The sequence below is a fragment of the Etheostoma spectabile genome, chromosome 16 (genome assembly GCF_008692095.1).
Source record: "Etheostoma spectabile isolate EspeVRDwgs_2016 chromosome 16, UIUC_Espe_1.0, whole genome shotgun sequence".
Lineage (NCBI taxonomy): Eukaryota > Metazoa > Chordata > Actinopteri > Perciformes > Percidae > Etheostoma > Etheostoma spectabile.
The window spans coordinates 19,855,915-19,867,840 of record NC_045748.1 but is presented as its reverse complement, the minus strand read 5'-3'; the positions used below and the strand labels follow the sequence as shown (position 1 = coordinate 19,867,840).

At 37.4% G+C, this 11,926-nt stretch overlaps 1 protein-coding gene across 1 annotated transcript in view; it reads right to left on the bottom strand.

Moving 5' to 3' along the window:
* mfsd14ba (major facilitator superfamily domain containing 14Ba) overlaps nt 1-11,926 on the bottom strand; it is a gene marked incomplete at its 5' end in the record, with an annotated part of 36,660 nt that overhangs the window by 19,358 nt on the left and 5,376 nt on the right. Inside the window, 3 exon segments of the mRNA XM_032540312.1 lie at nt 1,783-1,910; nt 2,322-2,384; nt 10,077-10,166. Coding sequence (XP_032396203.1) covers nt 1,783-1,910; nt 2,322-2,384; nt 10,077-10,166 — 281 coding nt within the window.

The following is an 11,926-nucleotide window of genomic DNA, read 5'->3' as shown; positions in this document are numbered from 1 at the left end:
AAAAACGAGGGGAAGGGGTGAGGGGTAGGGGTAAGATAAAGAAATGAGATTCAGCCTTACTCTGCAGAGATCTGAGGAGCAGTTGACCATAGTCCTCATAAATCAACCTGAGTTTAGAATGCAAACACAAACGGCAAAATTCCGGCGGCAACAAAACTATCATTTAAATTAAATATCATTAAAATAGACTAATTAAAATGCATAAAAACCTTGGGGTGAAAACTTGTCTCGCGATATCAATACACAAGCGCAAAATTAAGTTGGTTTTACCAAGGTGCTAGTCACGTTAAATCAATCACTGCCGAATTTTGGTACCTGAGAAAGCATAAGCGCGAGCTTCTCTGTCCACTCTGCATGTTTCACAGAGAGCGGAGCTCATCTCAGACACACGCAGAGCGATGGTGTACGTGGTGCAGACAGAGCTGGATAAACGTTACGCGACTGACAAGCTGGAGGCTGTAGGCCTGTAGGGCAAGGAAAGCCAACTTTATTTCTATAACACATCTCAACAACAAGGCAATTCAAAACGCTTTATATAAAACATTAAAGAGCATTTAAAAAAGTCATGAAAATGAAACACACTAAAATAAAATAAAATACAAATGGATGGGTTTTGTAGGAGAGAGGGAGGTGTTTTATTTAGTGTGGTGTGTGAAATGTTCTAAATAAATCACAAAATGTTCAAAGTAAATAGGATAAATAGGTTTGGAATTACAACTGTAATACATTTGTTATTACATAGGGACTTGACTGAAGTACTGGAAAGAAGGTACCATTGGGAACCAGCACCAAATTCGATACACCCCTTTACAGGTAAAAATGTGGTAAAAACAAGTGGCAGCATTTTGGATTTGCCGCAGTTATTAGGTCTGAAGAGGTTAGTTATAAAGGCGAGAAGCAAGTTATTTCAGTTTGTGGCAAAACCTTTCACAGTGCTTGTTTTTCATTTTGGGACTTAAGATTGAATAGAAGGCTATTTTTCTTCCGTCATATTTCCTCAAAGTTTTCTTTAAAATAGTGGGTAAAATCTCATCTCGTCTTGTGAACCAAATACTGTGTATCCTCTTGTGTCGTGAGCTGAGGCTGTATTATTAATTTAGTCTGCTTTCATTGCACTTTGTTGCATTTTTTTATATTACTTCAATATGGGCGGCTGTGGCTCAGTCATAGAGTGGTTGCCTGCCACTCAGAAGGTTCACGGTTCAATCCTTGGCCCTGCAGTCCCACTTCAAAGTGTTCTTGGGCAAGACACTGAACCCTGAGTTGCCCCCGATGCTACAAGTGTGTGTGAGTTTTTATCTAATGAGCACCTTCTACGGTAGCAATGGCCACAGTGTATGAAAGTGTGTAAATGGTGAGTGGTTCCAATACTATGCTTTGAGTAGTCGAGGAGACTAGAAAAGCACTATAGAAGAACAGTGAAAAGAAAATGTTTTTTGCACTTGACTGTCCTGCACCTGACCCCAACCCAATCCAACACCTTTGGGACCGACCAACATCAATGTTGGACCACTACTGTGGCTGAATAGGAGCCATTCCTGCAAGAGTAGAGGCTGTAACTCTCTTCTTGCAATCATGTTTAGGTGTCCTTCTGCTTTATTGAAATGAAAAAAAAAATTCTTCAGGATTTTGCATTTTGATTATGCTAGAACTGTCACAGTTTATGGCCATAACTTTACCCTATGGTATGGTTCTCCAGGTGATTCCCTTGACTTGACTTCACTCCTTATCTGTATCTCTTTGTATAACATTATTGAGCCAACAGAGTACAATGAGTCCTACCATGGACTGAGCCTCATCAGAGGGATTGGAGCGCAGGTGAAGAAGACGGTGACCAACAGGAAGGTCCGTCTGCCCCACACATCCGACAAGGCACCAATCAGAGGAGCAGACATGAATGACAGCAGTCCCTTTAAATGAAGAGGTGGAGTCAGTGACAAAATAAACAATCCTTGCAAATGGATGCGTCTGCAACAGTGAAATATATTTCTGTTGTTTGGTCTTATATAAAACAAGATTCCACATTAAGTAATCGTTTAAACATGCAGATGAGTTTCCTAGTCATGGTTAGTACCTCTCTGCCTGTAAAACCTGATAAATAATGCCTGAGAAAATTACCCTGATGATGTCATAGTGATGTCATTGGGTTTGAATGTTTAAGCAGCATTGGAGTCTAACCATGTTATGGACTAATGTTAATATTAATGTTTAAATGGCCCTTGTGCATCCGCTATGCTTATGGATATGCAAATAAAAATCACTGGAGTTTTTTTTTTTAATGTCTACAATGAGTCAACAAGTTTAATTGTTGGAGTTCTTACCTTCACACCCTGAATTAGGCCGTTCATCAAGAATGTGTGCTGGGGAAATGTTTCATGTAAAACCTACAAAGAGAACCACAACACCAATGTTTATAAAACCTACACAGATTTCACAGCAAAAAACTGGTAAAAAAGGTTAAAAAAAAACCTACATGAATTGATCTACAAGATCTAAACATTGTATATCATGCAACAAAATGTGTTTTTTGTAACTTGCAAAATGAAGAAGGAAGATTCTTTACAGTAGAAACTTTCCAGTAAATTTTCAAGACTCAAGGAGGTAAATGTTCTATTTTTATATTTAATTTTATTTGTTGTCTCAAATCATAAAAGACGTTATCTCAGGACACTCTCAGATAAAGTAGGTCTAGACCACAGTCTCTGGACATATGTTTAGCGGAGTATTAGTAGAAGTAGTTTTACTAGTTAGAGCTGTGTAATATTCAACATTTTTACATTTTGATTCTTTCGCTGAAGACACAACCGTCATAGGCACTAAACATTTAACCTGTCATCTTGGTGCCAGGACTTGAACCTCCATCTTTGTGTCAAAAAGATCTGATTGTGGACTACAGGATGCAACAGAGAGAAGGGTACGTCCCCTCCACTGTTGTAATAAAGACTCAAGACAAGTGTTTTTTTTATGTTTATGTTGAAGTTATGATAGTCCTCTATCATAACTTGCACTACCTTTTACCTCAGATTTAGTGTTTTTTTCTTTTTAGTTATTTAATAAGCATTGTTGAAGGTGACTGAGGCCTGCAATTTACTTTGCCAATGACTACTTCTGTTATTGTTGTGCACATGACCAATCAAAAAACAAAAGAACCTTGACCTTTTAAGAATCTGTCTTTGCAGTCTTTGTTTAAAATGGAATGCATTAGTTTAAACACATCCCTTTTCAATTATTCAAAAATGTATTTTAATCCTGAACCTTCTACAATCCCCTGTGGTTTCCCTATTATCAGTGCAGTGACACTCCTAACCCCGTCAGCATGTTACCCCAGTCACTGTGTTAGCTTCTGTCTACGCTGGATTTGTTTCAGTCATCCTTCTCAGTTTCAAACAGCAGGTTTTTACAATAACAATGTAAGAACTCATGTTTCACTCTAGGCTAAAGTTACCTATGTAACTATGGCTCCATGAATTCTGGATGACTGCCAGAGACAGTATGGAATACCTGTATGAAACAGTTACTATTAAGTGACTGTACACTCTATATAATCTAATGGGGAAAAATACAATATCAACAAAGTAGTGGTTAAATCAGGAAATATCTAATCATCAAAACTAAAATCTGACCAAATATGGAGTAAGAACACTATCAAAAAGATGTATGCGTAACTTTATGTATTCATATTCGTATTTTTAAATTCATATTCGTATTTTTATATATTTGTGCGTAAATTACATAGGCATGCAAAATTAGGTTTTCATACATGTGTGTTTTTATGTGAGTGTGACTCTAAAAGCTATGACTGTAAACATTCATGAGTACAACTCTATTTCTACGACTACGAATTCTTGAGTGTGAACACGAATTCAAGTTTACGGGTACGAGTAAAAAAACAGTTGAAATGACGTCACTGCAGTCCCAGGCCAGGGTAATCGAACCTCGATTACATTTAATGCGCATGCGTCACAGGTGAAAAATGGCTAACCGACCGGAGGCTTCTAGCCCAGGCTTAGCATAACAGGTAAAGTGAAAAACGTCTTTATTCAACATTTTTCATACGGTTTTACTACTGTGATAGCACTTTATAATGATATACATTCCTGCAACTCATAGACGTTATTGCTTTAGCTTGCAACCGAACGATATTTACTTGCTGTTAACTCTAGCTAGCTAGCGCTATACGTTAGCTAGCGCTATACGTTAGCTAGTAGCGTTAGCTAGCGCTATACGTTAGCTAGTAACGTTAGCTAGCGCTATACGTTAGCTAGCGCGGATTAAGTGCTCTGTGTGAAAGTAACGTTATAGTTCGTTAACTCAGCTGCAATGTAATCATATGTTTAACCATTTCGACCAGATCATTAGTGTTAACAACTGAGCCAGGTATATAGTTAACACCAGCAAGTCATTGTAATGTTACTGAGCATGATGTGCTAAACAGTAACTTAGGACTCAGTGGCCAGTCCCTGCTTTTTATTCATGGAGGACCTGAACGATTGAGGGTTAAAAGAAAAAAGTTAAACTAATCCATTGATATGTAATGCAACATGTATTAAAAAAAGTTTTTCAAGGTCATCACTACATTCATCTACTGTAGTGAGATATATGGCAATAGCCTGCAGTTAGTCAAACTATTTCTGATTTTGATTTCTGATTCTGATTGAGACCAGCTGCAGGAGGTCGGCGACTATGGATACAAATTTAAAATAGATTTTTTGCTTTGAATATTTTATGAAGCTGGCATTAAAACTGTTGGATAAACAAGTAAACTGCATTCTCCTACAAATCAGTAATTGAGAATGTAGACATATTGTTAGGTGTGTCTGTGTTGATGGTGATAACAAATGAAAAATAGTTTACCATTTTATATACCTGCGGTTACACTGGAATTGTGTCAGTAGATAAGAGAGACCGCATGATAAGGTGTATTCACATTTGTTGTTCAGTATGGCAAAGGAGTATTGTACAACAATTTGACTAGATGATAAGGTACATTCTTGTCTCAACCATTCTTACGCAACACCTGATTTTGTGGTCAACTTCATATAAGTCTTTTGCCTGTATATATTGTACCATGGGAGGTTGCCGTTGGGGAAGCATATGAATGGAAAAGCCAGACCTACACAGAGCTAACAGCCAGGCAGAACTGTACGGCTGGGTACTCGGGTGTGGTTGGATGGGGAGGGTTTGTAGTCACTTAAACAACCAGGCTCCTCAAGATGTGGGGATGTGCTGATTCTTCATAGGGACTGTAACAACACATCCTATTAGCTCTGCATGGGTTTCTGGCTGCTTTTAATTAAGCATTTTGTTTTCTCACGAATAAACCGTTGAATACAGACTGAAATGTATTTCCTTCTTCCTAAGGTGGGATCAGTCTTCATTCTGGAGAACAGCCACCCTGTCTCAGTGAGATTGGTTCTGCCAAACACTGCATGGAAATAAACATCAATTCTAAAACATTATGACACTAGCCTTATGCCATGGGCAAACCTTTGACAGGGTGTAACAACTCACTCCAAAGGAAAACTACCCAGTAACTTCATTGTATTGTTTTGACATTTTTATTTAAAAACTTCTGTGAATAACCTTTACTCATTGTTACAAAGTCATTGCTTTGCTGTTAATGATATGCAGTGGTGCTCATAAGTTTACATGCCCATGCTTTAGTTGACTAAGAAGAGGATTAAAAAAAAAAAAAAAAAAATCATGTTTTGGAAATTTATCTTAATGCCTTAATTAAAAATGAGGAAAAAAATCCAACCTTTTAAGGACACCAATTGTCTTTGAATGAATAATGTATTGTAAATGTTTTTACTTTAAATACAGGGGCATAAGTATACACCCCCCTATGTTAAATTCCCATAGAGGCAGATTTTTATTATTAAAGGCCAGTTATTTCATGGATCAGGATACTGTGCATCCTTATAAAACTCCCTTGGCCTTTGGAATTAAAAAAGCCGCCGCCCCTCCCCCATTGAAAACAACGTCCAGTCGTTTCCATTGTCGCTCGTTCTCCTATGGAATTTAATAGGGGTTTATACTATGCCCCCTGTATTTTACATAGGGGGTTGTACTTTTGCCCCGTATTTTAACATAGGGGTGTATACTTATGCCCCTGTATTTTAACATAGGGGGTTGTATACTTATGCCCCCTGTATTTTAACATAGGGGGTGTATACTTATGCCCCCTGTATTTTAACATAGGGGGGTGTATACTTATGCCCCCTGTATTTTAACATAGGGGGTGTATACTTATGCCCCTGTATTTTAAGTTGGAACATTTACAATACATTATTCAAAGGAAATTTGTGTCCTTATAGGTTGGATTTTTCCTCATTTTTTAATTAAGGCATTAAGATAAATTTCCAAAACATGATTTGTCTTATTCCTTTTTTTAGTCAACTTAAGCATTGGCATGTACACTTATGAGCACAACTGTACCTCACTGTTACTCCCATGTTAAAATTAACAAACCTTTTGTAACGGTCAGTCTTTGTTGGCAAGTGTTGAACTTCATACCATTAAATCTTTTAGACATTTCTTTGTGTCACACTTTCAATGCACTAAACCATTGCTATGTAAATGTCTCTGCCAAATGATTCTGACGATGCCGAAGGATTGATCATGGACTGTACAGTTTCCATAAAAGCTGAAGTCAATGGGCACTCAATCTGTGGGACTTCAACTCCATAAGGTTCTTCAGGCACACCTTCAAACATCTCCCAGTCAGTTCCAAACAGCTCCATGTTCTGAAAATCATGTTACCGTATTTTGTATGATACATTTAGAAATATTTGAAAACACAGCCAAGTACACATTGACCTACAAATACCTAGAGCAGAAAATAAGACTAAAAATCTATCATAAATATGCTCAGTTGATTGGTCTAATTGTGTGCTTAAGCTCAACACACACTCTACATACTTCTATATCATTCAAAAAAAACTTTCTCTAGAGTTATTACACCCATTTTTTTTTTATTTCAGCTTGTTCATCTAATCTACATCCACACCTCAGGTTGAAAATTTGTAGCTGCACTTGCCTTTAGAGACCACCTTGAGAGAGAGCTTCAACAAACCTGCAAATCTCCATCTGGGTCACAAGTGTCTGCTGTGACCCATAACCCGAGTTGTTAGGGGAGGTCCACCTTCAGATTTAAGGGATGGTTGTCCCAGCCCTCTGAAGGTGTGAAGGGCCTCTGCCAGACGTGAAGGAACATGTAGTGGGCACAATCAATGTACAGCATCTGACAAATCCAACAGGCCATCATCTTTAGACTGAAGACGTCATAGTACAGATGAGTGACACAGGTCCAGACATCTCGCCATAGCCGCTTAATCCTAGATAAGAAATAACAGGACTTACTCAACTCAAAAGTAATCATTCATATAGTCCTACTTAAAATACATTCCAACAATGATTTTAACATCACTATGAATATACTGTAGACTATTTTAACCTTTGGTTGTGTACGCGTCGGCCAGCAATGAAGCTTCTTCTTTCAGTGCCTTTAACACTGAACATGTTTTTTTATAGCAATGCCGACATTTTTACCACCTTCGTCACCCCCTGACCCTTAAATGAATGAGAAATTTATAATTCTCATAAGCTCATTTATAATTATCTTAACAAAATAAACCATTGAACATAACTGAAGTGTTCAAAAATAGCATAGAAACAGTAACACAAGATATCATTATTTACCTGGAAGGCCAGCCATAGTTTTCCACTGCCTTCAGGAAAATGAAAGGGCAGTGTTTGAGCAGTTGTTTGTTGCTGGATCCAGATATTGTATCTATACAGACAGTTTCATATAGTGAATCTGTGAAGAAAAAAACAAATAAGCATAAAATACATTTAAATATGCTGTCTGACACAGGACATATGCATAAGTCCCTGAGTTTGTGGGTTAGCCTGGGTACAGGGTTTCTACAGTCACGACATCCTGGATGTTGATGGAATTAGAAAAACGTTTTCCAGTTTTTCATGTATGTCTTGTGGACAACCCGGGTTAACGTATACGCCAGAAAATTGTGCTTTGGCTGACACCCAGCAGGTTGGCGATACAAAACACTGGTAAGGGCATGTCAATAAGCTGGGACAGCAGCTCCTCTGAAAAACAAAATCTTAGTCGGCCGCGTACTCTTCTAATAAAAACACAGGGACTCTTTTGGGAAAGAACAGCGTGGATCAGTCTTTGGAGGGTTAAAATACACTCCCATTTCAGCTGGGATGTTAAAATGGTAAATGCAGATGTGAGAATAAAGGCTTCCTGATTTATAACTTACTGGGAGTAGTCCAAATTAAAGTGAGGTTGACTTATATGCAGTGATCCTTGACTCCAAACCTGCACTAACCGAGTAGCCAGTGGTGCCTGTAAATGCCAAATACATATTAGATGCAATTCATGGTACAGAACTTATCTGTACCAATTCAACATTATAGGATTACGTTAGGCTAAATATCTTTTAAAAACATTACAACTTAAATATGTTGGGCGTAAGTTACCGTTCTCATTACTGCTCTGTTCAACATGCTAAGCAGTGAGGTGTATTTCAGGTAACGTTACTGCATATCTTGCAGTTCAATCAGCAAAACAGGTCGAGTTCTAACATCACTAACTTTCACACAGAGCACTTAATCCGCGCTAGCTAACGTATAGCGCTAGCTAACGTATAGCACTAGCTAACGTATAGCGCAAGCTAACGTATAGCGCTAGCTAACGTATAGCATTAGCTAGCTAGAGTTAACAGCAAGTAAATATCGTTCGGTTGCAAGCTAAAGCAATAACGTCTATGAGTTGCAGGAATGTATATCATTATAAAGTGCTATCCTAGTAAAACCGTATGAAAAATGTTGAATAAAGACGTTTTTCACTTTACCTGTGATGCGGAGCCTGGGCTAGAAGCCTCCGTCGGTTGCCATTTTTCACCTGTGACGCATGCGCATTAAATGTAATCGAGGTTCAATTACCCTGGCCTGGACTGCAGTGACGTCATTTCAACTGTTTTTTTACTCGTACCCGTAAACTTGAATTCGTGTTCACACTCAAGAATTCGTAGTCGTAGAAATAGAGTTGTACTCATGAATGTTTACAGTCATAGCTTTTAGAGTCACACTCACATAAAAACACACATGTATGAAAACCTAATTTTGCATGCCTATGTAATTTACGCACAAATGTATAAAAATACGAATATTAATTTAAAAATATGAATATGAATACATAAAGTTACGCATACATCTTTTTGATAGTGTTCTTACTCCATAACCAAACACTAGGTCATGCATTTCTAGGCTGGATTGTTGCAATTCCTTATCATCAGGTTGGTCCAGAATTGAATTTAAAATTCTCCTGACCTATAAAGCTCTTAATATTCAGGCGTGTTTTAAAGAGATCAGCGTGCCTTCCAGAATTCCCTTCAAGAATACAGAGATACTTGTGATTCCTAGAGTCCCCTGGGACCCTCTCCACATTTAACCCTTGTGTTGTACTCCCGTCAAAACTGAAAATCAACATTTTTGTTGACGCTATTTATCAATGTTTTTAACTTTTGATGCTTTTTTTCAATGTTTGTCAATTCTTTTTACGTTTTCAACACGTTTTAAAACTAATTTATTAACTTTAGTTTTACAGTTATTTTTGGAATTTATGGTCAATTAACCTCATTAATAGGAAATTATACCTAATGTTTGAGTTAGAAAAGTAGAAATTAGGAATTATTTAGACAAAAATGAAACTAATGTATGTTGATGGATAATCACCGACTGTCAACTTTTATTCAAATGCTATAAAATTGAAAACGACACCCCGAAATGAATGTTGTGGGTTGTGGAATCAATCATGTTACTTTGGGTAATTAAAAAGAACACTGATATAAGAAAACAAGTAAATTTGACCCGAGGACAACATGAGGGTTAGGAGTAGGCAGAGTAGGCTTAGAATTCTCAACTTTAGTAAAGTTTATAGTTAGTGTTGGGGACCGTATTAATTACCTTACACCTTAAAGTTGATCCCTCACCAATTTTACTCTGTGTGAACAGCCCAGATGTTCCTACCACCCCACAGTGTTACTCACAGTGAGCATGGGCGTTGTAAGTAATCCCCAGGCGAAAAACTCCAGGAAGATCACCACCACCGCATGATACACAGTGGGCCTGCCCATACCCTGTTGGAGCAGAAATACACATGCACAAACACACACACATTTTACAATCAATTAAACAATTACATTTAAATGTGACTCTATGTTGGGGATGCAAGATATATATCGACTCAATATTGTCATCGCAATATATTGAAAGTATCGCAATTGTTTATTTTGTGGAGCGCTAGGTCCCATCCGTTGGCTGTGTAGCTTAGTTTTGTTTGATTCAGAGCCTGATTGAAACGTTATCCGGTTTCATTAGCCAGTTACCGTGCAACTTGCAAGAGCGCACGGGTCCACTACATGACAAACCCTATGGAGCATACCCCGTGTGCATATTTCGAGAGAGTGACATTAGACAAAGACAACCAAACGAAATGAAAGAAAAGTTGTGTCCATTTCTCTTTTAATCATTTATACTGTACAACCAGTAAAACATGTCCTGTTCTACAGACATGGTGGTTATTTTTTATTCATGTTGAAGCAGTACAATATGTCAGTTGAAATAAACCTTGAGTTGTAAGAAAACCTGTTAAATTTTTTTATGAATCTATTTTGATGCGTTTTCCCGTAACTTTTGAAATTTTACATATGATAATACTTGACAATATCAAAATTAATATTGATATCGCAATATCACATTTTGTCAATATTGTGCAACCCTACTCTATGTGACGAGGGCACTACACCAATTTTACACATGAAGATCAGTTTATCATCATGGTTAAAAGTTATATATCTTCTGTGGCTCTGGATAGAGACATTTTTTAAAGTGTGCAAAACTATTTCTAATTATCAAATTTATATTAGGGCTCAATGCTAACTTTTGAAAGGGGTTGCCGGCTCAGCAACCAGGCATTAGCTTTTGATTGCTAAAATCGACCATACGGTTGCCATGTTTTAAAGTGCTTATATTTGGAGCAATTAATTTCTTATGTAACTATTCCACACATTTTTTAATATAGAATCAATGGCATTATAGCTTGCAATACAATTGCCCATCCCTCTCAAATACAAAGATGGGAAGTAACAAAGTACAAATACTTTGTTAATGTACTCGAGATTTCTTTTTTAACTTTTACTTTTACTCCTGACATTTTAGCACAAATATCGGTATTTTCTACTCCTTACATTTTACAAAATTGGCTCGTTACTTTAGTTTCAAATAATTTCAGTGGCGTTACCGCTATTTTTCGTGTCATCAATACCAAATTCAATCTAACTGGATGGGAATATTACAATACAACTCAACAGATTTGACAACATTCATTTGCGGCAAATCATTGCGGCTTGATGGCGCTAACGTTAACACATAGTAGCATGGATGGTGACATGATTGAAAATGAAGAAAATGGAGATCCCAGAGATTCAGCAGACAAGCAGCAAGACATTGCCATCATCCTCGTCCTTATCAGAGATAGATGTTTGAGGTAGGCATCAAGAATGACTCCTGGCTAATGTGCTGGGGAACTTCTTTATTAATGTCTGTTTAGTAATTCATATTTAATCTTTTATTTTCTTTGCAGAAGCCATATTTGAGCACACACACATACATGTAGATTAATTTAAATGTTAAGGGGAAGATTAAAAAAGAGAAACTGGATCTGTGAATTCTCACAGAATCACAACAGAATTCATATCTTGCTACTCAGTCAGAATCTTATTAACCTGGAGTCCCAGTCTCTGTCACAATAATCATATATGTTATGTTTTAAGCCTAATGGCAGACACCCATTTAAAATGTAGGCAATGTCATATAAAGAGCCTTTTTCCATGTCCAC